The sequence below is a fragment of the Galleria mellonella genome, unplaced genomic scaffold, assembly GCF_026898425.1.
Source record: "Galleria mellonella isolate WM207_F2 unplaced genomic scaffold, CSIRO_AGI_GalMel_v1 utg64, whole genome shotgun sequence".
In the NCBI taxonomy this organism is placed as follows: Eukaryota; Metazoa; Arthropoda; class Insecta; order Lepidoptera; family Pyralidae; genus Galleria; species Galleria mellonella.
In genome coordinates, this window is record NW_026442133.1 from 5815680 (window position 1) to 5843579 (window position 27900).

The 27900-nt window shown below is 31.0% G+C and overlaps 3 protein-coding genes across 7 annotated transcripts in view; 1 reads left to right on the forward strand and 2 right to left on the reverse strand.

Annotated features, from left to right (window-relative positions):
• Positions 1–1189, reverse strand: part of LOC113512547 (WD repeat and FYVE domain-containing protein 3) — a 50319-nt gene extending 49130 nt beyond the window's left edge. For all 5 annotated transcript variants that reach the window (XM_052900196.1, XM_052900194.1, XM_052900195.1 and 2 more), the window contains exon 1: positions 669–1189. In XM_052900196.1, the coding sequence (XP_052756156.1) occupies positions 669–866 (198 nt within the window). In that variant the 5' untranslated portion in view covers positions 867–1189. The remainder of the gene's footprint in view (positions 1–668) is intronic.
• A 1902-nt stretch (positions 1190–3091) lies between these two features.
• LOC113512365 (cysteine and histidine-rich domain-containing protein morgana) lies at positions 3092–7747 on the forward strand. The gene is made up of 6 exons (XM_026896196.3): positions 3092–3306; positions 4466–4602; positions 5009–5211; positions 5804–6020; positions 6275–6469; positions 7387–7747. Exons 1-6 carry the CDS (start codon positions 3228–3230, stop codon positions 7612–7614), a joined length of 1059 nt encoding a protein of 352 aa, XP_026751997.1. The 5' UTR covers positions 3092–3227; the 3' UTR covers positions 7615–7747.
• Positions 7748–7889: 142 nt separating this feature from the next.
• LOC113512621 (protein dissatisfaction) overlaps positions 7890–27900 on the reverse strand; it is a 44057-nt gene continuing 24046 nt past the window's right edge. The window contains exons 4-10 of the mRNA XM_026896526.3: positions 14623–14777; positions 13269–13442; positions 12633–12743; positions 11128–11367; positions 10551–10632; positions 10119–10224; positions 7890–9062 (exon numbers count right to left, since the gene is read on the reverse strand). Coding sequence (XP_026752327.3) covers positions 8861–9062; positions 10119–10224; positions 10551–10632; positions 11128–11367; positions 12633–12743; positions 13269–13442; positions 14623–14777 — 1070 coding nt within the window. The 3' untranslated portion in view covers positions 7890–8860. The remainder of the gene's footprint in view (positions 9063–10118; positions 10225–10550; positions 10633–11127; positions 11368–12632; positions 12744–13268; positions 13443–14622; positions 14778–27900) is intronic.

Consider the following 27900-nt stretch of genomic DNA (forward strand, 5'->3'; position numbering starts at 1 on the left):
AATACAAGTATTTCAAATTTATTCTATAAAAGTAATTAGTGAAGTATTATTATAATTAGTGAAGACAAGAAAAAAATTAAAGCATTTTCATAATGATGCTTTCTTTCTTTATTCACAGATCATGATGCTCTGCCTATGCTTCTTTTAAACATAATAATAATAATAATAAGAAGAAACTGATTTTTGAAACATTTTTTATTTAAATCTAACATTTTTCTAAGATCTTTTTATGTAGTCTATACTAAATATTTTTGTGCATAAACACAAGAAAACAAATTTGAAATTGCTTTAGTAATACATTTCTTATAAAACTTTGTCTATATTTTTTGTGCATTATAATATGGTAACCAATCGCTAATAACTGAAAAGGTATAATTAAAATATAATTTACCTTTGAACCTAAAAATTTTACCATATACATTTTTTTTAAAGTTTGCCAAAATATCATTCACACCATATAAACCACCATAGAAAGTATAAATATAATTAATATAAGTTCATGATACTAATGAACTATATAATTGTATTGAGCATTAAAATTACAATATATTTTTAATGATATACATACTTAAAAATATTAATTTAATATTTATTGTCTATATTTGTCTTATGTTTAACATAATATATCTAAATGCTCAGTTCTAATAAAAAACCTATAAATAATTTACCTTGCAAAAGAGTGGCAACATATTGTACAGTTTATCATCTTTTTCCACTTCTGTGAGGGGTTGTGGCGGATGCGTGTACTCAGCAAAAAGCTTTTTGAGGTGCATAAGGCCTAACTGCACGTGAGATGATGAACTGGATGTCTCAGTAGCTTCAGAAGTCGAGGCGGAGGCCCCTCGTAATTTGCGCATTAAATTCATTTTCAATAATGATATTTAATATTAATTGAAAATCATGTAAAATCCGGCACTAAATATCTGTTTGTATATTTCACCATTGTTCTATCGATAGAGAATAAACAGTCCAAAATGTATTAATAAACACATCAACATTTTCAATCCACACAATTTCCATTAAAAATGCAATACATAATTAATAAATATTTCATTTTGGGTTTATTATTATATATTTTTATTAAAAAAATTAAATGATGATAGGTGTTTTATTTTGTCTTTATTTATGGATTATTTTGTCCTATAAAATTACGCCCACACAAACATAAAACTCTGTCCTTCTCTGTCCGTTTGTTCGTCCGATATTCCCAGTGATGGCGTAATCGATTATAATTAACCGAATTATGGATAATCGAATAGATTATCGATATAATCAGATAAGAATCGAATTAAAATGTAGTAAAACTATTTGTAGTAACAATATTTAATGAATGCGTTGAAAAATATAATCAAGTTGACCGGGAAAGAATATCTTTAGTTTAATACTAGTAGTATTAAGGTTAATAAAAATTTAGTGTTTTTTTATACATAGCATTATATTTACATAATCTATTCAAATTAAATAACTATGCCATTATTATACGTTGCTAATGAGTATTTGCTCAATGACGTTTTTCTATTCCTATTTCATAATGCATATGCTTATAGTAGTTCTATGACATCCTTTTTCTTCGCCTATTTTTCTAAAAACCACGTGAAATTAAGTAGATAAAAAAAAATATTAACTAATTAAGAAACTTCTTAACTTTAATTTACTGAAGTGTGGCTACGTCGTTATTATCTGTCAATTTTCAATGTTTCTGATTGTCTATGTTAAACATGCTTTGCTAGCGATTAAATCAGTTGACCGATTTGAAGGTATTGTATTTTAATTGATTATAAAGTAATAATCATAGATATCTAAATATAAGAGGTGGCTAATGTTTTCTTTTTTAATAAATTTAGATGGAATTGTACCTACATTTGCCATTAACGGTATGCAATGATATATCGTCAAAACCAGCACAAGCTATATAATGTGTGGCTAATTGCTCAATTTGCCAACGTAGTTTTTGGTATTTGGATAGATAAATCCATGTGACGCTTCAGGAATCCTTTTAACTTATTTACGTCAGTTATTTTTTTTATAGTGGTTGTAATTGTGAGCTTTAGCATTTTTTTCGCTAGCTAATACGTTAGCTTTCGTAAAACAAACGTTTCTCCATTTCTTTAATATACCTCATGAGCTTCTGCTTCTTTGGAATACATGTGTTTAAGTTATCTGGAGTTGAGGTAAGAGACAGTTCGTTTTTCCTTGTTCAGTTGACACTTCGATGTGGTCTGTGAAACACCGTAATTAATTAAATATTTTATATTATGAAATAACTGGGCTTTTCATGTTTATAATCGATATCGATATTTTGGATAGAGGCATATAAAAATAGTGACACAATACTATGAGTATCCATTGTTTCATTCGTTTATTGTGTTGTTACTTCGAAAAGGTATTTCTTGCAATATAGTGATTCTTTCTTGGTGGCCTATGGTAGCGGTGCGCGAATCTGAATGATTTCATTATTCAAATTATTAGTAAACACTAATTTTATAATTTGTCTATTAAATAAGTAATACACTGATATTCGTATTCGAGTAATTTTCTTAATCAGTAATTTCATCTAAACTACTAATAATACAAATAACCTTGTTGTAAATGTCCTTCTTTTAAAAATAGTAGTGGATAGACGATCAAACTAAAATGTGTTCAATAATGGTTACACAAACATTTTATAAAAATCTAAACAATAATTAATTTACTTCATGCTCATTTTGATATCTTATAAGTATTAGAAGTAAGTTGCAAATTTTTGCTAAATATATTACATTGATAACACTATTGATCATTAACAAAATAATTTTGTCAATCGAGTGAATGATTGTCGGTTTCGACTCGTTAATTTCGACTGGCTCTAGAACTACTAATAGATGATTTTAGCGATTAGAAAAAGCATTATAGTGACTGTATAAAATTCATAGTGGAATGATTCCAAAATACATTTCTAAAATTCATATAAAGTGCTTAGACGAATTAATAATTGTAATAATATTAGTAATCGTATTAATAAGATCGCACATCGGTTGTCTGTGGTTATGCCTTTGGACATAGTCTGTCTAATCTGTGATTTCTATCTGTCTTTAGACATAGTTTCTCTTATCTGTGCTTAAGTCTATGTTGTCAATTTAAAAAGTCTTCCTCACTTCTTTGTCGTCTGGATTAAGTTAAAAATATTTTAATGACAATTTATTTGTTTCTTTGAAATCACATTTGGCGATTCTGAAGAATATTTTACAATGCCTGAAAATAAAGATTTACTACAATGTTATAATCGTGGTTGTGGCCAACTTTTTGATCCTTCTAAAAACGATAAAGGTTGGAATTTTCTAGATTTTTCATATATCACAATTTACAATTATATTTACATATATAATTACAATTATTTTAAGCATCTTACTTTCTATTGTAATAATTATGAATTAAATTACATTAATTTTATATAAATGTAACAAAAAGGGTTTGAAACATTAAACAATCGGTAACCGTATCTGATACGATTTTCTGACCATTCTTATTGTTGTGTTATAGTAACCATTATTATTGTAATTTAATTTTTTATATACATTTCTATAATATCAATATACATGAAGTAAAAAACCTTACTTATTACCATTATACACCTATGTAATTATATTTAATACAGTGAAAGGATTGAAAGCTATACCTACTGTGCTATAACAATAAGCAGCATTATAATTTATTTAATTATATTAATTTTCCAGTATTAAATATTATCTAATAGTACATTTATACTATATAGACATATTTTTTTTATACTCTGCAACATGTCTTAGAAAGGCCATAGTTTTGTTCACATATTATCTGTAGGCATTCATGTGTAATAAATAAATGAATGTCAATTATGAACGTAATATTATAATTAAAAGAGAAACAAAATTTTATCCACTAAGACTAAGCCACTAGGCTGAGCCACATAAGGATATATATTGACCAACTTTAGTTCTATTATTGATTTAAGTGTATAATAAATCTAGATTTAAACCATACTAGATTTAAATTAAAGGTATAATGTAGGTACCTATTTTATTTCACACTCCAAAGTGAAGACAGGTATTTTCATAATATATAAGCTGACCCTGCAAACATTGTTTTGTTCTCTACTAGGACCATTTTCCTCATTGGGATAATAACTATGTTTTAAGTAGGAGTAAACAATATACATTTCCAAAATTTGATTAAAATTGTTGAGCTCTTTGGGAGATCAGCATGAACAAATATATCATCATAGTCGTAGAATACTGATGGATCTGACAAAGATTACATATAAAGATCTGTCAGTATTCTATGACTATGATGATATGTCATGGAGTTTTTATATATTAAAATAGCTGGATTGTAAGTTTGGGTGTATGCAAGGACAAAGTGATTTTAAATTGAAGGTGGAATTTTATTAGAATATATTTAATTTAGTGATAATGAACAGCATTGCCTATCATTATAATGTGACTTTCAGATGAATGTCGCCACCACCCTGGAGCTCCTGTCTTCCATGACGCCTATAAAGGATGGTCATGTTGCAATAAGAAAAGTGTTGATTTCACTGAATTTTTGAACATAAAAGGTTGTACAGTATCTAAGCATTCGAATGTGGTTAGTATCTATTATTTTTTCAAGAGATGAGAAGATAATAATGAGTTCATAAAATGAACAGTGTCCTTAGTTTAATTAAACATGGGATTTTATTTATTATTATATAACATAAATATTCTTGTATTCTTAATATAAATGGGCATATTTTAATTTTTCTTACCAAACTATTTATTTAATATCACAACTTAATCCTGTATCTTTATAAGAGAGACCATTTCGAATATTTCCATGAAATTTCCAAGTTTCATAGGTTATAAATGTTTGATCTTGTATAAGTGTTATCACTTATAAATCTGAATTGTATATTCTAGCTAGTGCCAACAGTTTTCAACATCAACATCCTAATGGTCCTGGTTCCTTTTCCTTATCATATAATTTTCATTAATATTATAAAATATTTTTGTAGAAACCACCAGAACCGGAGAAAAAGGGTCTAGATAAAGATTTAGAGCAAAAGGAAGTGATAGAGATGAGGGCTCCAATACAAACACCTCAAATACCAAGGCCTCCATTTGAGAGTCCCCTTGTGCAGTTAGAAGCACAAATTGCTGATTCACTCAAGGCAATGGTTCAAAAAACAGTTCAAAAAGTAAATACAGCTGATGATGGGTATGTACTATAATAAATAGTAACTATTCCCATGCTTGTATTTTTTTAAAGAAGCAAAGCAAGTTGTGATACATATGCACCTGTTTTAAGGGGCCCAGGCACTTTTAGAAAATAGCCTTAAATATGCCAATGATTACATTACATATCTTGTAATCCTTATTAATATTATAAATGAGAAAGTGAGTTTGTTTTTTTACTTGTTAGCACCTTTATATACTATATACACACTATGTAATGGAAAAAGTTATAGGCTACTTTTTACTCTGGTCAGTGAACATATCTTGGTTTTGCAAACGAAATCATGAGTAAAAGCTATTGTGATATAAATTGGACTCCTATTTTTTGTTTTAGCCACATTTGGGCCATTGTACATTACATACTAAGTGTTAAAGGCTATCTTTCAAACTTTCTACTTCTCTCTATCCATACTATAAGGGATGTAGCATGAATATAAACAAAGCTAGATTATTTTTCGTGTTTAGTAAATTTATTATAGTATAAAATCTAATCTGACGCTATGACTATTTTATAATAATTTTTTATTGATCTTTCTGTACTGTAGTATAGTATTATTAAGATTTTTTATTTATAGGGATATTACCATCGGTACAACATGTAAGAATGGTGGTTGTAATGTCTCATATGAAGGTCAACAAACTAACGAGTTGGTGTGTACGTATCATCCAGGGTGTCCAGTATTCCATGAGGGTCTCAAGTTCTGGTCGTGTTGTCAGAAAAGAACAACTGACTTTAATACTTTCCTAAGTCAACCTGGATGTACGACAGGTTTCCACAAGTGGACTAAAGAGGTACAGACTATTGTTATTGTATTAATAATGTTTGTTTTATCTATTTAATTTTATATTTTTTTTATGAACTTTGTAATAGTAAATATGCTGTAAGTAGTAATCATTATACACTTTGATGAACTAGGTCATGCATTGTTATTTCTAAGGGTTAAAGTGTTTTTGTACTCTGTAATTTCACTTGCCATGTACTATATTACTCCTATATTATTATAAAATATTATTTACTAATTTTGTATTTTTGCTTACTAATTTAGGGTCCCGCTGCTGGTACTGTTAAATGTCGTTGGGACTGGCATCAAACACCTGACTACGTTATTGTAAGTGTTTATGCCAAGAAATATGATCCAACAACGAGCTATGTGAAATTGAATCCCATACGACTTAATACAAAGCTTGTCTTCAAAGAAGAAGGTGATGCGACATTTGAATTGGATCTCGAATTGAGAGGTGTAAGTAAACTTTAACAACCCTTTAATATCTGGGCACAGGCCTCTCTTTACTAGAAAATTATATAACTTATTTTATTTTCTGTCCATTACAAATCTATTAATATATACTGACATGCGTAATTGCTACCAAGTACATGACATACAACATCAATAACTTTTTTTATGCAACTTAGAATGACAAACAAGCTGATGGCCCACCTGATGGAAAGTGGTAACCATCCGACTATAGACATGAGCAATACTATGGACATAAAATAATATACAGTTTCGCCCATGATATCTCTCATGTGTTGCAATTCCTGAGGACTAGGGTGTTATTCCTCTGTACCATGTAAATTTACTGCCATATCTCACACTTCAAACACAGCCATGCAAACATAACTGCTTCACGGTTGAAACACGAATGGGACAGAGGTACCCAAGCAAATGGCTTTTGACTTTTGTAACTGTCGGCTTGTTCTTTCATATGCATAAAGTTATGAAACCATTAATCAATAGATTTGTTTATCACTTGTCTACGGGTGGAAGGTGGTTTAATTTAGGTATAGTTTATTGTTCTTTCTTCCCTTAGTCGTATCTTACATCATCCTGGGAATCAAAAGGAATGGTTATGTTGTAATCTTACTCACATTACATCATCATAAATAAATACCATAATCTTACAAAGATACTGTATATGTATTGTATATTTAGTATAGACATGAACCTGTACTCTATATACTAACTATAGAAAAATAATTTCACTACTGATAGTTAAAATAGTTTTTTTTTTTTTTCAATGTCAAAATTAGATTGTGCATATTACATTACTTGATGGTAAGTGATGATAAGATCTAAGATGGCGTGTGCCCAAAGTTTTACTCTGATAAAACTTAAGATATGTTGTAACTTACAATATTTTAATCATAATTTTATAGGTGGTAGATGTGACGAGAAGTACTGCTTCAATGTTAGGCACAAAAGTTGAGATCAAGTTGAAAAAAGCAGAACCAGGTGCTTGGAGTAAGCTAGATTTTCCAAGGGCAGAGCCAAAGAAAGAGACAGTAGTACCACAGTCGATAGAAACTGCTCAGGAGGATGATTCTGTTGATCTCTCTACAGTGGAAGCAATACAGTCTATTGGGAAAGTTAATGTGGCGGATTAAATTATACAGAATTTATGTACAAAATGTTTTTCACTTTTTTATTAGTGGATATGAATCGTGAAGCACAAGTGTATACTTGTAATATTGAATAGTGATTCTTTAAGTATAGTAAAAAATAAAATATGCATTTAATTATTATTGTTTTAATTGGTTCTTGTAGATCTTGCTTCTGACATGTGACTACTGAACAAAGTCAATAATTTTTGTTTTCAACATAAATGTTTTATGTACAATATTTTTATTTCTCAAGATAATTTGTATGAACAGATATAATATAGGTAATTTATAATTATAGTAACAACATACAGTGGACCTGACTAACCTTACTTTAAGAATTATAATATTTTATACTTAAATTTTAACTATACAATTTTACAGATATTCTTGCAAAGACTAGAGGATTAGACTAGATTAATGAATAAGGTACAATCATTATTCTACCTGTTAAATGTCTGAAAATATCATTATATAATGATATTTATAGTATAATATCATATATGTAAGAAAATTGCAACAAATCTACTTATTCAGTTGGTGATATCCATTTGTATGCACAAACAACATGCATGTTAATCACACCAGTTACCTAGAAAGTTTTGTAGAAATCATAATAAAAAAAATCAATATAGTAATCCTGTCGGATTTAATATGTATATTGCGTAGAGAGCGTAATATTATCGAACTAGTATACTTTTATCTATGAGTTATAACCAAATAATTTTATTAGTAATCATACGAAGCAGGCTTTTTAACTTTCGTAGTCCTTTCGTAGTACTGGGAAAACTAATATGAGAAATCTGATAGATCTTAAATTAGATCTATTTTATTGATTCACAGAAAACATTATCAATTAGAAGTATTGCAAATATGAATTGTATTATTTTAATTATACAAAAGACCAACCGAAAATATCTAAACGAGACGTTTTTTATGCAAAAAACAGATTCATTTGTAGCGGTCTAATTGTGTAGTTATTTTCTAATGTGCAATTCTGATCACGACAGATTTTTAGTTCAAAGGACTTTTAATTTTTCAACTTGATTGCACAATGTAAAACAGTTCTCTATCTAATTATATAACTAACGACGCGCATCGACATCCCATGGTTTTTATAATCGCACGGTTATTTTTAGAATCAATGAATTTATATTTGAACCACTTAGTTATTTCTATATACTATTCCAAGCTTATCGATTGTCAACTCGATCTGTCGTGAACTATACGCGTGCTATCTTATAGGAACGATTTAAGGAGAAGCGCAGTGTTCAGTTGTCGGCGGTGGTGGATGGAATCCGGGTGCGGAGACTGGCACGGGCTGCATACGGTACATGTCATGCAATAATGTAGCCACGGATACGTCGCCAACAGTATCCCGGAACAGTAGAAGCTCGATTGAACGAGCGCGAACTGCTCGCAGCGAAGGCAGTAATAGAAGCAAACGACCAAATCTGCAAATGAATCGTGTAGGCAACTTGTTATTATATCTAGGTATATTTTTAAAAAGGCCATATTGAAATTATAACCCGTCATAATCATATCGGTATATACTGGTTAGAGTCCAGTGAAGATAGGTGACAATGTAAATAGGTTATTTGGGCCCGTCTTAATTTCTTCTTTTTTATGTGATCTAGAATGTCAATCAAGCTGAAGGCCCACCTGATGGAAAGTGGTAATCGTCGCCTATAGACATGAATAGTACCATGTACACCACAGAGTGTACTGTGACGTATATGATCATGCGTTTCCAATCCTGAAGGCTAAGCTGTTATGTCGCCTTGTAATTTCCCACAATTTCCCATCCCACTCGTCAAACCAAAACGCAATCATGTAAACAAATGCTTCACGACAGAAACACGAATGGGTCAGAGGTACCCAAGCAGATGACTTTTATACAAAATTTACCTATGATAAATTTCGTGACGAATCCATTACAAATTAACCAGGATAGTTTCTAGAGGTTTTGAAAACCAATAAAATACTACAGTACTTATGTTACCTGAATTTGAAATGACTGATAATGAAATTGTAACCACGCTTGCACTATCGTTAAACTCTGGCGGGGTACCGGTGAGGGATGATAGAGGAACATGAAAGCAAATCAGCCCATCATGGCGAATTGCAGAGGAATTAACCAAGATGGTTTAGGTACAGGGGAAACCAAGCGGAGGTCGATCTGATATTACTAGCAATGAGATTGATAGATCCCATTACTAACAATTCTTTTCCCCTGGTTTCTAGTTTTTTTTTTTTTGATAAAAATGGAGTATTAACCGCGCCATCAGTCATCATACTGGTAGATGGTCCTATACTGATAGTAAGGGATGATGGGTGAGGATGAAAATAGGTCATGTCATCATTATGACTTCATCTGAATTTGAACTACGTATTATACCATTAATATTATAATGAGAAGAATTTGTCTGGCATATAGTATATGGAATTTATTTAAAATTTTGTAAGATTCTATTTTTCTTAAGTAGACTGTATATACTCTCTGTTGTTACCTCGTAGGCTGTCTTGTGTATCTAGTTCGTACATAATCGGCCAAGATGCATTGCGCCTGATCTTGTAGCATTTCCACGGGTTGTGTTTCACCAAGTCCAGGTGTGTCTAGAAACAAAAATTTTCAAATTAACAAAGGTCCTATCCAATTCCATCTATATATTGTATGTTATATTCAAACATATACAGACAGACAATAATAAAAAAAGTTTTGGTGTTTTATATTGACACTAAAATATAACTCGATTAAAATTTTGGAAAAATATTTAATGTACTAGTAAAGTGCCGTTTCTGTTTTATTATAATACTGCTAAAAAAAGAGGAAGAAGATTAGTAAGAATGGCACAAAAGAATTAATTTGCTTACTATTTTTTTTGATACAAACTTTGTATTACTTAAGTAGATATGTACCTATACATAAGTATATTTTTTACCTGGAGAAAAAAGTACAATTGCTTTCATACAGCCGCATTCGCTGCCATCAGGCGCTATTTGACGAAACCGACATAATATTTCCTGGAAATTATAAAAGTGTGAAAGGTAAGTATACTTATAATTTTTTTATATAACTTAAGAAGCAAACATGTGGTCGATTTTTGTGATATGAATATCTCCATTGATAGTAGGTAACTACACTAGCTTTATATTTCACTGTTATAATACCGAAATAAGTCATTCAAGCGTGTTACTTGTCGTTAGAAATAGTTGAAACCTATGCGAAGTAATGTGTTTACCACTGTGTTACAGAGATCCTCATAAAACGTAAAGTGAAACTTTAAGTACTAAACAATTAATTTTCTTATAAAATATTTACTTAAATGAAATTATTATCTACCTTTATTTAGGACATAAAATCCTTTTATTTTTTAAACCTGTCTATATCTTTAATAAACCTTCCTACTTATTATAAACATTTAATCAGGAGTGGCAATTGATAAATGGTTTTTATTAATTGTTTAAATAACAATAAATACTTAAATACTTAAACATAAATAGCGATAGATTATCTACCTGCAATGTATTCAACTCCAAGTCCGCAAGCGGTTCCAGGGGTAAACGTGCCCTGGCGGCGGGTGCAGCGAGCAAAGGCCCGAGGTCCCAGGGTGCAGACCACTGAGCCAAATGTAAGAGGAATAAGTCCTTCCAAGCTGCTCGTAGTAGGACCAGTTGATCGCTCGGGGCTAACGCCTGGAACGGCGCCAAACACCGTACCCACCGCACTGCCATGAACAGCAAACGCGCGCTCGTTTCCTGATTGAAAATCCTTATCTATTATAAACGTAGATAGGTATAGACTTACATTTTTTTACTATGACTAGGAAATGCATACACCTACAGCACACCTGATGGGTAATGTTTACTGTCTACTATAGATAAGAATAAGACCATAGATATTATATAATATACTGTGACACCTATGGGTTGATATTTCTTGATGACTAAGATATCACGGCTTTATAATTAGTAATTTTATTGTCATTTTTCACTCTTAAAATAGAAATAGGTATATCTATTAAGTGGTAGAAACACGATTAAGACCAAGATTTCCGTGCAGACAACTTGATACAGTCAACCTCTGGTTTACTTCTGTAAAATCATAAATACGGGAGGAAGTAGTGGATGCTTTGACTGCATATTTTTATTAAGGATAATGTTATTAAAACTTACATTAGATAATGTTATTGACATATGAAACAAGATGCGTACCTTCGTATGGAAACGGGTACTTACTTAGGCAGTTGGACACTTAAGAACAATTAAAAATACATATAAATATTTTACGTTTATTGTCAAGGTTTATCTGTATAATGAAATAAAAACAAATGTTTCGAGTATAAGACATGCGCAATAATGACAATGCGTATAAAATGGTAATTTGCGATTTCAGTTTCACGCTGCTACGTCGATGACAGTAAGCTCTACGACAGCGCTACGATGGGCGGAGTAAGTCAAGTAAAGGCGAGAAGTCATCGCTGGCCGTCCAATCGCGACTTAGCGCCCGCCCCTAAAGTCAAAAAGCCTAAACATATTTTACACACCCCCATAAAAATATATGTAGATGTTTTATATCTTGATGGTTTCTGAGAGTGAAATAAAAAGAAAATGCCTACCCATGAGCAATAATTGCAATAAGTATTTCTCTTGATAATATTTGTCATATATACCTACATATATGTAATATACCTTTATATATTTAAATAACAACTAGACAATGTTCGAACATAGACAAGGCCTAGGTGGCTGTTTATAGGTTATGTCTAATTTACAAACATATAAGTGCATGTACTTATATGTAACATTTTTAGCAATATGTTCTATAAAAAAATTACCGTAATTGCATACACCCTAAGGTGCACGGAAAGAATATTTGTATAAAATCGATAGTATTAAATAAACTGAACAACTTTTCAATAATAAATCTACCAGAAATTATAGTACATTTAGAAGAAAGGACCTATTTATTTTATAGTATAAATATACATATTAAGTAAAATATTAAATGTCTATTATCTTACCTGCAGTAGTTCCCAGGTCGGTGCCAATGGTGCCCCAAATGCACTGGCCGGTGGCCGCAGTACTGTAGGATCCCCTTGTAATTGTAACTGCTTGGCGCTCCACATTAATTCCTTTACAATATATTAAAAAGTTGCTTGAAATTTGTTTAGTATGTGATTGACTAGAAAATTTATTGTAAACTAGCCGTATCCCGCAGCTTTGTCTAAATGAATATAAAAAATAATAAACAAAATCAATAAAGTATCTATGTAATAAGTGTATCTATAAAATAAGTGTACCTGTGTATGAGTGAGAGTGTCGAGTTATAATATGGAATTCATGTACCAAATATTATTTAAAACTTTTAAAGCCTTTAAGCGTGTTTGACTAACAAGCAAATATATTAACAGTTTTGCAAATTGTATTGATTTAATTTTACTCGTAGTAATTGAGATATCTCTTGTTTTAATTAGATGACATTATTTTAAGAAAACTGAGTGAGTTTAATTCCAGTTATTTAAACATATTTTTTTAAACATTTAAAATAATAAAAAAAGTCTAAATATTTGGTTCTTCTCGTCTATTATTAAGTACATCATATTAACCATTTCAAAAAATATCAATAATCGAAATAGACTCTACTTGTTTCTTATTACCTGACATTTGTCTGAAGACATGAGGATGTGAAGCAGACCGGGTGGAGGTGGTGCCAGGAAGGGTTCAGCCATGAGCGGCAAAGGGCTCACAGCACCGGCTCCGCCAGCTCCACTGGAGCCCGCTGATGACGCCGTGCTCAAAGGAGCCTGCTCGCTCATGCCGCTCATGCTAAACTATAGAAGTATATGAAAGCTGTTATTAATATTATAAATGTTAGAGCGAGTTTGTTAATTTGTTACGTCTTAACGGCTTAACTATTATCTATATGGAATTTGGTGTAAAGGTACTATATGGGATGGAGGACATAGGGAACTTTTTATCCCGGTCGGTGAATTAATTTATTACCTATAAATTTCCCGTTTGGAAATAACAAGTAATTATGTTTTATTTAGGACTTTAACGGCGTGGCCGAAATACATTTATTGACCGGGAGCAGACATTACTAAATCCCTGTTCTTTTCAATCTCTCTCAAAGTTTTAATCTGTTTAACATAACTCTATACCAAATTTCATGACGCTTGATAGAGCTATTAAGGTGCTAAGAGGAAACAAACAAAAATAGATAAATGAACTTACTGGCACATATACAGTAAATAGAGGCACTATTTAATAATATATATTTAATACTTACTTAGATGTTATAGATAGTGTCTCCATACAAGTGCTTCGAGAAAAACAGGTCAACTTTTCCATACAATTTTGCGTAATAAATAGTTATGAGTGATTCGTTTATGACTTCTTTATTTATCTTGTCTTTTAATTCTGTATCTTTTTAATGCGCAAATACTCATTTTATTTATTAAATAATTAAATATAGATACGTTAAGACACATTATGTGTGTAAGTATAAAGAACAATGATAAAAACAAACGAATCAGCTAATTTGAGAATTAGTTGACAAAAAGTTGACCCGTTTTTAAGGCTCGATGCTCTTTCTACTCGTATATTATCTAAGATTTCCTCCATCCTTCATAGATTGCCATAAGAAACGGTCCTGAGCCAATTACACCCTGCAATGCATTTGAGGTCATAGCTTCATTTAGTGGACGGAAGGTGGGTAGTAATTAACTATAATAGTACCTAAGCTTGCCATTGTTAAATTTCCAAATTCACAAATTCATAAATAAAAATTAATATTGAAAATATAGCATATATTTTGTCTGGTTCAGGGATGATTCCAGGATCTTACGGTTTAAATATGGGTCCCACAATAACTGTCGAAATATCTGCGATCTTTCCGTTTTGTGCCTATGTTTCCCATATATAATGAAATTATATATGTAACCAAAATGATATAACATATGATTGAGATATGAATATTACATGTTTATAATATTTGTAACACAGTTTTACCTGAAAATTGAACGGTTGTGGTAGTGGAGTGTATGGTGACGGTGGAGATAACTTGAGCGGATGTGGCTTATGAGTGTGAGCCAGAGGTGGAGGCGGAAGTGCAGTTAAACCGGCGTGTAACTTGGGCTTCCGAGGACCACGCTCGTGCTGTACAGCTGAACACATTTCAAAATTTTAATTAATTTTATATCACATAAGTGCAACATATATCTAATCAATTTTATTGTTTGGTGCAAGTCACACAAAGACTGCGACTAAAATATTTAGGAATAAATAACTTTTAGGTATTTTCAACCATCCAAGGAATAATTTTCAACCGACTTAAAAAGAAGGCTCTCAATTCTGTTGTATTTTTTTATGTTTGTACCCTCCTATCTTTGTATCCTCCTATTTTAGTTATAAACCGATTCGAAAATTTCTTTTGTTATCTGGAAGGATATATTTACAATTTTTACATTATTCTGGAAGGATATACTTATATTTTATATATTTTAAAACAACTTTAATTTGCTACAATTAAAGTTGTTTGTGTTTGTGGGACACAATCTTTATTTGAAAAGGACACCTACTTATATATTTAACTTTGTGCTTATGAATATATTTAATAATTAAGCTTTAGATATAATCTGAGATCTTACATGATTACATTTCTGTAATATCTATGTTATAATTTTCATATTTTAAAGAGAATCCGACAAAAAATTTACATCTTTAAATTATGGATTCTATTATGTTTCGATATCTATGATTAAGATTACAAGTGCTACGATATATCGTTATTTTTATAAGACCTAGAATGACAAACATTAGCTATAAAACATCTACTTACATACATAACATGGACGTCACAAAATATTTTACGACATGTTATAATCGCACTGTAGAGTGCATAGGTACGTATAATTTGAAGTGCATAAAACGCGTGTACAAGAAGATTGCGCTTTGTTATTTTTCAGACAAATTATTATTATCATTTATTGTCGCAATTTAAATTTACACTGCCACAATAAATAAAACAAAAAGGTTTTGTGTATAGTCCCCGAGTCTTTTGAAATATACAACTGATCGAACAAATTAAATGATAAACATAAAAAGAAAATTTCCCCATAACAGTATTTATCATGTGTTACGCCAAATTTCATGACGATTAGATTAATTTTTAAGTAACTAAAAATTAAAAAATATACAAATTTCATATTTATATCAAATTTATAGATACTAGCTATATTCCGCAATTATGCTCACGTCAATTAGGATGTAAGTATATTATGCGTCCATAAACAAGACTTCTCGCTGCCCATAGTATTCATAATGCAAGAAATCTTGACTATCTATAGCGAGAGCTGTATGCTTTACAAAACTGTTTTAAATTTTGAAAAAAACAGGGTGTGTTAAAATATGCATTAAAATACCGTTTAATTATATAGGCGTATATTAAAACATTCTTATAAGTTCTTAATAAATTTCAAACTTTGTACAATGTACAATGTACGTCGCATTCAACAATTTGATAATTGTATCATGTAATAATATAAAAGTCAATGTTATTAGAACTTATGTTCACTGTCATTATATATGTGTTATTGACTATCGAATGTAACTTTCACGTTCTGTTGTTTTACATGTGGATCATAGACTTATAGAGCCGTGAACCGCTTATTCGCTCCGATCCTTCAGTAAGCCGGGATCGTGCCCTCTATAGACTATGTGATATGATAATAGGCTGTGTTTATAATGGAGCCTGCATTAATGTATTTGTTTAATATTTATGTTTTAAGTGCTCACTTCTAATGCAAATCAATATTTTATATATTAACAGGTAGATCATATATTGTTGTTAGATATACCTAGTTCGTGTCAATTTTATGAAAATGTAAACAAACGAATAATTATTAATCCGATCATAAGATCATCTGCTGCTTATTAACGGGTTTAATGTTTTGGTATATTACTAATTGCATTACAGTGTTTCCGTGATAATTTCGACAAAATTGGATTCCTTTTTCATTGAGTTCTATTGAAAATAACTATAACAAATTATTTGTAAGTGCTTCGCAGAACATCTTAAATACAGTTTCTTTAAACTCAAATTTTATTTACATGTACTTAAATAGAGCGTAATGGGCTAACGATTTATTGTCCCAATGCTTTACACTCCAGTACAAAAGTAGTGCGTTCAAATTACGACACATGTTTTAAAATTACAACTAAAATGGATTGAACTAATTGAAGCCATGCTAGTAGGCACATAACTGCGACATTTAAATGTGTTTGTCTATTTTACCTAGATACGAGTAATATGAGTTTACCACAATGACAGCAAGTAGGTAGATAGATTGATCGTGGTAAATGGAAATTTTACAAGTTTCTTACGCTTAGTTTTAATTACAAGAATACAAAGTCAGTATTCTCGTTATTGAGTAGTAATTGTATCAATGTGCAACTGGCCTGGGGTGTGATGACGTCACGCAATCAGCTTAACGGGGCTGAGTCCATGAGAATGCGGCTATTGTGTCCGCACATGTCGATGCGGCGCGGCGCATACGCTGCAGTTCCCGCGCGCCGCGGTGTTTACGCACTACGAGGCTTAAAGTTAGCCCACGTATGTAAAATAAACGCGATAGCGTTTCTTCATTCAACAAATACGCTTTTTTCAATTGTCTTTATTTTCATACTAGTCATATCCCGCACCCTAATGTATATTGGGATAAAAAAGCGTCCTAGACTTCAATGAAATTTATATTTTATTGTACCGATAATAAATAATAAATTTCCTTGAAATCCGTTCAGTTATTTTCTCGTGATAAGGTAACAGGCTAACATCAAATTGCGATTTTATATATATATATATATATATATATATATATATATATATATATATATATATATATATATATATATATATATATATATATATATATATATATATATTGCACTAAAACATACAGTTAACAACAATGTTAGCAAAGGCGAACTTATCTCTAAAAGAGATTTCTTCCAGTCAACCTAATGCAGTGGCATAGGAAGTAGTAAGTGGGCAGTAGTAGTGCAAGACAGAAATTTAAATAAATATTTACATACATTATAAATAATTATATATATACACACATACATACACACGTTAAATACAACATATAAATATCAAATACAAGAGAACACAATGATGACAGTCCTCTAATCATTTTTATATTTAAACTAAATTGGAAAGATAGAATGATTTTAATCTTTTTTTGAAGGAACTGCTGGACGGGCTATTCTGAATACGGGAAGTTTATTCCACAGCTGTACAGCACGATATGCAAATTTTTTTATTATTATTATTGTAAATGCGAAAGTTTGTGAGGATGAATTTATGTTTGTTACATTGCACGCGAAAACTACCGGATAGGTTTAAATGAAATTTAGTGCATATATAGGTTATTATCATATCATTTATCGAATCTTAGAGCATAGGATACTTTATATACTGATTCATGCGGATATTGCCGCAGGAAACTGCTAGTAGTATACAATAACAGTGTTAATTGAAATATTGATTCTAAATTAATTTTTGTTGTTCATAATTTTTTTTTTCTTATTGAAAGTCAACATATGACCAAGTTGGAGAGTAAATATGCAGAAATTAAATATTTAATCCTATGATATATCATGGTTTTTACATGCATTCGCTATAGCGAATGCATGTAAAAACCATCGTCATACCTACATAAATATTAATTTGTGAAAAGGGCCAAACCTATCCCTTTATTTATTAATTAAATAGAATTTTACGTCATCAAGTTTTAAATTTAAATAATTAAAAAATGTCTTAATTTTAATAATAATCTGATGAATTTATTTTAGTTTACGACGTTAATAATAATAACTGGATATTTTAAAAATCGCTATCTCTTATAGTATTTGACGGCACCTTATAGTACGTTGACGCCAACCTTGTTTAGGCATATGTAGGTATATAAATCCCTTAATTTTCTTGAAATAGTAATTAATTAATTAAATAATATCTATATATCATCCATATAAATTCAGGTCTTTTCTTCTTTGAGGTAGATAGTGCAAAATTAGATGTATATTGTAAAACTCGTTTTTTTTTGTAAGCCATGCTAGCGTGAAGGTGAACGAGGTGAACGATGTGATATCAAAATTATTAACATTAAAATTATGTTTAGTAAAGGGAGTTTTTATTATAGAAACTGAACATTCTTTTTCAGAGGAACATGTGCCCAAAATTAAATAAGAAACGTTTTTTATTTATTTTGAATTTTTTTTTTGTATTAACTTAAACGCACCGTGTTAGTAAGGGCGACTGCAAATTTTTCTGTGCCATACTACTCAATAGGGGTATGTAGTGGGCGATATATAGCAATATCTATATATTGTAATTATAATATTTATTGGTCTAATAACTAATCTATTGGTATTAATATAGTTATGTGACTGGTATAAACAATATTAAAATGGGTAATGACTTTTTTTCTGACATCAATATCCAAAGGTACTCAATATATAGATATCGGAACAGGACTGATATTACCCATGTATCTATCTAATTTCCTAATAAAATTTTTGTTAATACGTTAGGACGGTTATTAGGAACAGGGTCTACTTCTATTCATAGTTACAGAAATCTTACATAAAACAACAAATGCAAATTTGATTTTTTGAAACCCTTTTGTAGATTAACAGGAAAGACATTTTTTAAAGTTAAAAGCATAAGTTAGTGTATAAAGTATTTTACGTGTATGTGTTATGTTACGATATTATCTATCTGTGTACCAAATTTTATTCAAATCAGTTGAGCCGTTTACGAGCGTAATTGGGTAAAAAAATTTCGGATTTATAATATTAGTAGGTTTATATGGCATTATTATTAATTGTAAGTAGATAATGTTACAGTTTTATTTAGAATAGCCATAGTGTCTGCAATTAGACAGAAAGACAACAATAAAATTCTCTTTGAAGCCTTTGTATATGGAAACCTAGATACAAGAGATGTACATTTTTTTTCTAAATTAATGATATATATTAGTTAGAAAGATAGCGTGCATAGAAACGTGAACGCAATTGTTTACCTCTTGTTTATGGGGCGCGTGTAATCCCAAATAGAACACGTGCTTTTTTCTCGCGTCATTCCTAATCTTGTAGGCTAATTACGATATAAAAGGACCTCTATTATAAAGTTTTAAGGTTTTATTTTCTATGCAAGAAATTAGTCAAGGGTCCACCAAGGCAAGGGGCTTAGTTTGCAGTGCGATGCGGATAAGCTAGATTTTAATTAAAAGGAGGCAAATGTGATACAAAATCTACACATGATTTGATGACCGTGGCGATACTCTATTGTGGCTTTGTTATTTGAGGAGTTTGTACTGACTTCTTAACATAATAGGTAAACTGTGTATTGTATATATGAGAACGAACGATACATTTACACATATGGGATTTATTAATTTTGGAGAAATCTAAATGCAGTAAATATTATTTAATTACAGTAAATAATAGAAACGATATGTAAATTATACTTAAAACTAAAGAACATTCAACTGAATGTACCGGGGAGGAATGGTATTGTTAGCAATGGAGTTTGACAGCTCCATTGCTAGCAATATGCCCGATTAGGTCGACCTCCACGTGGTTCCCCCTAGATACCATCGTGAACAATTCTTGTTGAATTCATCACGATGGGCTAACTGACCTGCTTTATTCTCACCTATCATCCTTCACTGGTGCCCCGTCGGTGTATACCGATAGCGCGGGTGGGATTACCATTCCATTATCACCCATTAAAAAAAAAACTGAATGTACCGGATAATGACATGCAATTGTCTATGCAATTTTGGTCAAAACTCAAAACTTCAAAACTGTAAGTATATAATGGTATCAAGAAGTCTTCTTATGATATTGTATGTGCTGAAAAATTTTGTAATATATCTAAAATTATTTTTAAATTATTAATAGATTTACTACTATTTTTTCAATTTACCATATTTTTGGTAAAAGTGTACATATGCGTAGTCAAAATGATAATAAAGTGAAAATAAACTAATGAAATGCAATACAGTTTTATTTTTATTCAAATCTGGGAAACAACAATAGATTTTGGCATCACAGAGGTACCTATTAATCAAATCTTATATTCCATTTTATTACGGAACACTAAAAAACCGTACCGATTTTAATGTATCCAATATTTAAGTCGCAGTCACTCAAGCCCCTTCAAAAGGCGCTCGCTGAATCACTTTTCAAGCGTTTAAAAGGGAGATTTAACTTCAAACATCAGCAAAAAGCCCCTCGCTCAGTTGAATTGAAAGCAAACAAAATGTGTTTTTCAAAATAGTAGCACTTGCAAAAACTACAGTAGTATTTATTATTTTTTACCCGCGAGCCATCAATTAACCTGTAGTTCGGCGCCGTTGTTGTTTTTATAGAATAGTACCTACAGTGGACACTAAAAGTTCATTATCACTCAAGATTATTATGGTTGGATTTATAGATTAATTTAGTGAAATATGTAACAGATATTTTTGACTTTAATCAATTTGGTATTGGTTTTTATAGCGAACAAACAAACTAAAATGAAACTGTACACATTAGTACTTAAGAAAATAGTAAGAAATATTTTAATTAAATATCAGAAGAAGACGCCGTTCATTTCAATCCCGCGGTGATAATTAATGTCGAAACATCGACAAAAATCAGGTACTGTAATCGCGTCGCGATAAGTCGCGAAAGTTTAAAATTAACTAAATAATAAGACATTATGATTATAAGTTATATTTTGTATTTTTATATTAATGCTGTGAGCTTTTAATATTATGAAAATTGCACACTAGTTCTTACTGGAAATTCTTCGTACATAAATATAGATTAGGAGTAAAAAATATCTAAACTAATTAATAATAAAAAGTACTAAAATAATTTGTGATAAATTTGGCGAATACACATTTTATTTGTAATTAGACACTAATAATTTGCTACAAAATTTAAAATTGGAATATGATTTTCGTAATTTAATTTCATAATTATTAAAATACGGAAAATCATATTCCAATAATTATTTCATGAATACCTATTAAGTAACAGTCAGTACTACTATTATTGTTATTACTATTTTTATTCAATTTGAAAAAAAAAACTGGACCTTTTAAAGCCGATTGTACCATAATATTATAATTATGAAACTTTGTTTGAAGATATTTGGATGTTTAGATATTCAGATATTTGTTCAAATTACGCTTAAACAACTGCACGAATTCGAATGAAATTTGGTACCTGTATAGGTTATATCCTATCTTTACACATTGGATACTTTATATACTCATTTACACGAGCAAATCCGCGGGAATTAGGTAGTAAAATAAATATCCCGAAAAATAATACAGGTGCTAGTAGTTACTCATCATGTCATGCCATTTTCCTAGGATTGGTTGTTGGCTACGTTATTTCCGTCGTTATAGCTCCTGTACCTATATGAAGTTCGAGGGTCGAAGTCTTAGGGATGTGTTATATTACATATTGTTATCGATCAAAAAATAATTATTAAAACAAATATATCTCTGACTAAGTATCTACTATAATTAATACTTGGTTATTACTCGAAGATATTTTTACTTATACAAATAGGTATTAATGTTATTTATTATTTAGTCATATTATTTTATAATATCATTATTTATATTGAGTTTAATATCTTTTTGCCCATTTTCTTAAAAATTCTGTCATTTAAGCAGCAATAAAAGATAAAAAAAGAAAAAAACAAAGCGGAAAAAAAGAATTCAAAATGCGCTATTACTGCCATCGGGAATCCCAAAGGCTATTCAGAAAATTTTATCAGAATGGTTAAAAATAGCGTACTAAAGGAAATCCAATTTAAAAGTATCTACTTATATCTATAAATTTTTAAGAAGTGAAAAAGATCTGGAATCGGCAGTAAAATAAAATGAAAATGTGGGTATTCTACCTTTTCCTACTTTTTTTGATCACATGGTTTTCTGTAAAACAAATAATCTATAAAATGCACAATAGTTGGTTGGGTAGATCAAAGAAGAAGTATCTAGTGGTAAGGCTATATCCCGGTAGTTGAAATTTTAAATGAAATGGATCATTTATTGAACATTTAAATCTGATCTAAAACAGGACATTCTAATGAATGGACATGAATTTAGGATTACACATTTAAAAATATTTTCTGTTATAGAACATTGTAGTGTTAAATAACACAAGTAGACAATACCTACATCAGGCTTAACGTCGTTGGAAAAGGTAGTAAAAAAATCGGATCTAATTATAATATCCCTTCTATGGTATTCTTAATCTAGATCACACTCGATCCAAATGGACCGAGTGTATATTGATCATTTGGTCAAGATACATTTGAATTCTATTACCTGGAGCTATCAAATTTTAGAAGATTAACTTTTCAACAAATTTATTTTATAAAAGGTGCTTGTATGTCTCAATGTTTGATATATTTTCCCATTACAATTACATGATCACGAATCTGGATCACAACCAGAATGGAAAGCAAAAACACTATTTCCTACCATGGGTACTTGAATCTGAAAAATCAATTCTAAAAGATGAAATGATAAAGACAGACTGATTTTTCCTCTTTAAATTTTTATATTAGGTCCTAATTTTGTTATCATACTAATAAGATAACAGAATTAAGACAATAAAAATATGTTTTGCTGACGCTAAAGAACAGGAAAAGGCTTGAAGAATGCCGATAATAGACTAATTTCTCCTATTGTAATAGTTGTATTAGATATTTACGTATTTAGGTACTTATTTTAGGAGTTTGGTATCGATATTATGAAGGAGAAGTGCAGGCCAGGTGGGCCGAGCAGGCGCAAGTCTACTTGTTCCCGGGTGTGAGGTGATTAATGACCCAATAATCCCAGCCGCTCGCCGCCTGCCCTATGAAAGCTTCACGAAGCCGAATTGGTGTACGGTCAAAAGGTTTATTGACTAAAGAACGATCGTGAAATGTTAGGAGACAATACCTATGTAGAAACCTCAAGATATTAAAAAAAAATTGCTTGAGTAGATATCTACATATTAGGTACTTGGTCATGCTCACAACTTACAATTTGGCAATGTGGTAGTTGCTATTAACTTATTCATATTTGTGTAATCTGATTATTTAATGCACTAATATCACATAGTACTGTTAATGTTTATAGGGGACAGGTACTTTTTTTCATTGAGTCGTGAGTTTGTTTGCAACTTCAACATTTTACATGATCTATACAAGGATAAACAGTCTTTGCGATATTTATTACAATGACAAATATTTTGATCGGACTTGCTCTATCAATGCACGATAGGTATTTATCTAACCTAGAAATCTACAAGTTCCATAATTTTAACACTACGGCAACGTGAAATAGAACGGGAGAAAGGGATTGTTAGTATAAGGGACTATTAGTCTCATTACTAGCAATATTCTCTATCAGGTTAATTCCCACTGCTTAGCCATGATGAGCTAACTGACCTACTTTCATCTTTACCTACCATCATCTCTCACTGGTGCCCCGTTAATGTACCAGTAGCGCGGGCAGGTTATTATTCCATTCTCAGCCATTAAAAAAAACGTGGAATACAAGCGAACTCATAGAATCTAATTTGTTATACAAGAATTTAATATACGTAAAGATTTTTTTCTACTATTTCATAAAATATATAAGCGAGTACTTAATTAAGTTCGTTTTAATGAAATTAGTTGAATGTTAGAAAAACATATTGTTATTAAACGACTGTAAGTCGATGCGTCATCTCGAAAAGCTTATAAAGTAGCTGATACAATCATCTTTATTTAGGTACTACGGCGTGAAGGTAATTCAACAACGTGACTCGACGGTTGCGAACGCCAAGAGGCGAGATACGCTCCACCTAACACATAATAGTTACTTACCCGGATCAAGATGTTAAATTACGTATTTTTCGCATCACAATTATTCAAAAGAGCGATCACCCTTACACATACGTTTATCTACAAAAGAGAAGCTTTAACAGACTTACTTATATTTTATAAGGTAGTACATTTTTATAACAATGGCTGGATTTTAAGTTTTTATAAGTTAGCACATTACAGTTTAAATGAGATAAACCCAGGGAGAAATAATTATCTAAAATTTAAATGAACGAAGTATACATTAAAATCTTTTATTGATCTCTGTAGATGGATTTAGATATGTTTTTAGAACGGTTTTAATATTTAAAAAAGGCATATTTTTATCAGCCTTGAAAAAATCTTGCAGGCATATTAAAGTCGTTTTATATAATTAAATTTTGGAATGTGCTCAATGAAGAATATAACTTTTCTCCATACTATTGACCATGACAAAAATGACAAATTTCTCAACAAAAGTATTACTCGTTGCTGTTTATTATAAGTGGATGCCTAATAACTTTTTATCGGAGGGAAATGGATTGTTAATAATGAGATCTAACAGGTTCATTATTAAAAATATACCCTATCAGGTCGACCTCCACGCGGTCCTCTCTTGAGAACCATCGTGCTTAATTCTTTATGAATTTGTCACATTGGGCCAATTGACCTGAGGATGAAAGATCCTCACTTATTAACACGTAATATTTCCCCGCCAGCATATACCGATAGCGCTGACCATTCCAAATTTATCTATTAAAAATAACCTTTTATAAGTCTAGCCCGGATACTATATTTAGATGGCTGGTTCCTAAATTCAAACGATACTATTTGATAAGTTAATCAAAGGCCATCACTCCGACATGTGGAATAAACAAATTACAAATGTGACGAGTTTTTTACATACTTATAGACAAAATGAGTGTTAATTCAAATGCAAATTATTTAAATTAAACAGGTTGATTTAATTGAAATTCAAAAATGAAAATGATTCCTACACGACACAATACATACCGCTTTGTTAGTGTAAAATCATTGCACATTCTATATTACAGAGTCAAAGATGATACTTTGTAGTTTGTCAGGTATTAGGTATTTGTATATAAAATTCTGACTTCCACTTTAAAACCGTTCAAGTAATCGTTATTTTATTATCATCACTGGTGACTTCAATGACCTCTCGGCTGAGGCTACATGCTCCTATCAATTTTATGGTTTTCAAACATACAATTAATCAATCAAACCAAACGTTTCTTAAACCATTTTAATTTTTACATGAAGTCAAATGTAAGATACGAATATCGTTGCATCCATCGATGAAAATATAATTTATTAAATACATAGTGATACAGATAGGTACAAAGCCTTTCTGAATTAAATGCACCTGAGTTATTATCTAAAGGTGCTTTATTCAGGTATATTTAAACCGCAAACGTTATTACCGCTCCATAGATGCGCATCAAAATCATCGCGTGGAAAATATCCGGTGAGAGAACGACCCCGTGTCCCGACATTCGTTTCGACGTTAATTCCAGCCGCATTTGTTCCATTACATTTCCGACACAAAGTAGATACGCGTTTGCCGAATTGACTAGGTGGATGCGACCAGGCGAATGTCGAACGACAGAGACCACCCGAGAGCTGTCCCCATGCGTGACAGGGACGGAGGGCCAAAAGTGAGAAAGATGTATTCAGAAGTGAAATAGTCTGCTGGCTGAGCACATCATCATTAACGAGCCAGAGAGGGCGGAGGGCAGCGAAGAGGCAGAGGGGGCGCGTCAGGTGGGCGATGTCCCACGCTCGAATACACCTGCGCGCAAAATTGTTCCTTACCATGACTACTCTTAAAGAGTACATCTCTTTAAAGAGCCAACCGACTAGTACTGATCTCAGGGAATATTTTCGAGTGCACCGACATAAATATGAGAAATATCCCAGTTTTTATTCACCTTACGCCCAGTGAGCGTGGGGTCCGCCGCCCGCTCAAGAGCCGGACAAACACCTCATATAATAGATGTCCAACAATGTCGAGACGATAACGGGTACCTCTCACATATTCGCCTTTGTTTTTCAATACAAAATGTGGTATATGGGTTGTATTTACAAGCTTATCATATTGACATTATATATATATATATATATATATATATATATATATATATATATATATATATATATATATATTGCACCTGTTACTGTAAACTGCAAAGCTACGTCCACTTGTGTAGTATATAAAAATAACAACTAGCTTGTATCAAGGTCTTTGTTTGCGTAACTAGATAAAAAGTAGCCTATGTCATTTTCCATACTAAATTTTAAGTGATTGCAAAGTGTTATCACGATGTGGGCACAGAGAGGTAACAAATAGATTTTCATATCATATCTACATTATTAAGGATATAATATTGGTAAGGATTATTATTATATCTATTAAGTACAGACATCTACTTACTATTATTTTTATTATGCAGTGTTACCGTATTATTCATAAAAAATATCAATTCATTATAAGCCCCCTATAATGAGTTAATATTATTATACTTTTTACCAATCTTATGTCTGCAATGTGATTAAAAAACTGTTTGCATAAAAACGCAAATATCCGGAAAATATTATAAAATATATCAACTAGGAATTTATCAATTTCCATTTTCCAAAACTTGTCGCGAAGTTACCGCCAGCGGTTTTTAAGCATTGAGCCTGTTTCAGAACTGAACGAGTTTGGAGTGCACCGCGCCGCTTATTTTCAAACAATAAATAACTTTGTTTTCTTACATCACAAAGTTTATCGACCAACTTGAAAGTATAAACTATTTGTAACTATAAAATAAAGAGCATTTTATAGGCATTCATAAAAATGCTACCTAAGTATTATGTTTCGCTAAAGATATAAATAATTATTCTTAGGTAAGTAGGTCGTACATAATTTTCTTATTGTAAGGACTTAAATAATAAAAATACCATTTCGTAGGAAAAAATAAAAGGATATTTTTCTATATAGGAATATGAGTCTTTACTCATATCATCCATATCTTTGTAACAAATTAGACAGATACAATACAATACAAATTAGACAATACAAAGCAAATTTTATTGATTGCAAAAAGAAATATCAAAATCTGTTTAAAAATGCAACAGCCCATCTACCTAAGTGAATTTGTTGACTCTTGTTTCCAGAAATTTAATTTTTGTATAATAAGAATAATAAGCCTTTATGCAAATTTGTACATTTCTAGAACGAGCTGGGTTGTTTTGGCTGTGTATTGATGTATTAGTCAATTTATCTTATACTAGCGACCCGCTTCGGCTCCGCACGGGTAAACAGATAGATAAATTAGTATTTTAAATTAATACTTTTAAGTGTAAGGCTGCTTTCACGCACGCCGCAA

Bases quoted from the DNA above. Each gene is read 5' to 3' on its own strand.
- LOC113512365 (XM_026896196.3), top strand. From the start codon at position 3,228: ATGCCTGAAAATAAAGATTTACTACAATGTTATAATCGTGGTTGTGGC. The intron at 4,603-5,008 runs GTTAGTATCTAT...ATATTTTTGTAG, and splicing joins TATCTAAGCATTCGAATGTG to AAACCACCAGAACCGGAGAA. The intron at 6,021-6,274 runs GTACAGACTATT...TTACTAATTTAG, and splicing joins TCCACAAGTGGACTAAAGAG to GGTCCCGCTGCTGGTACTGT.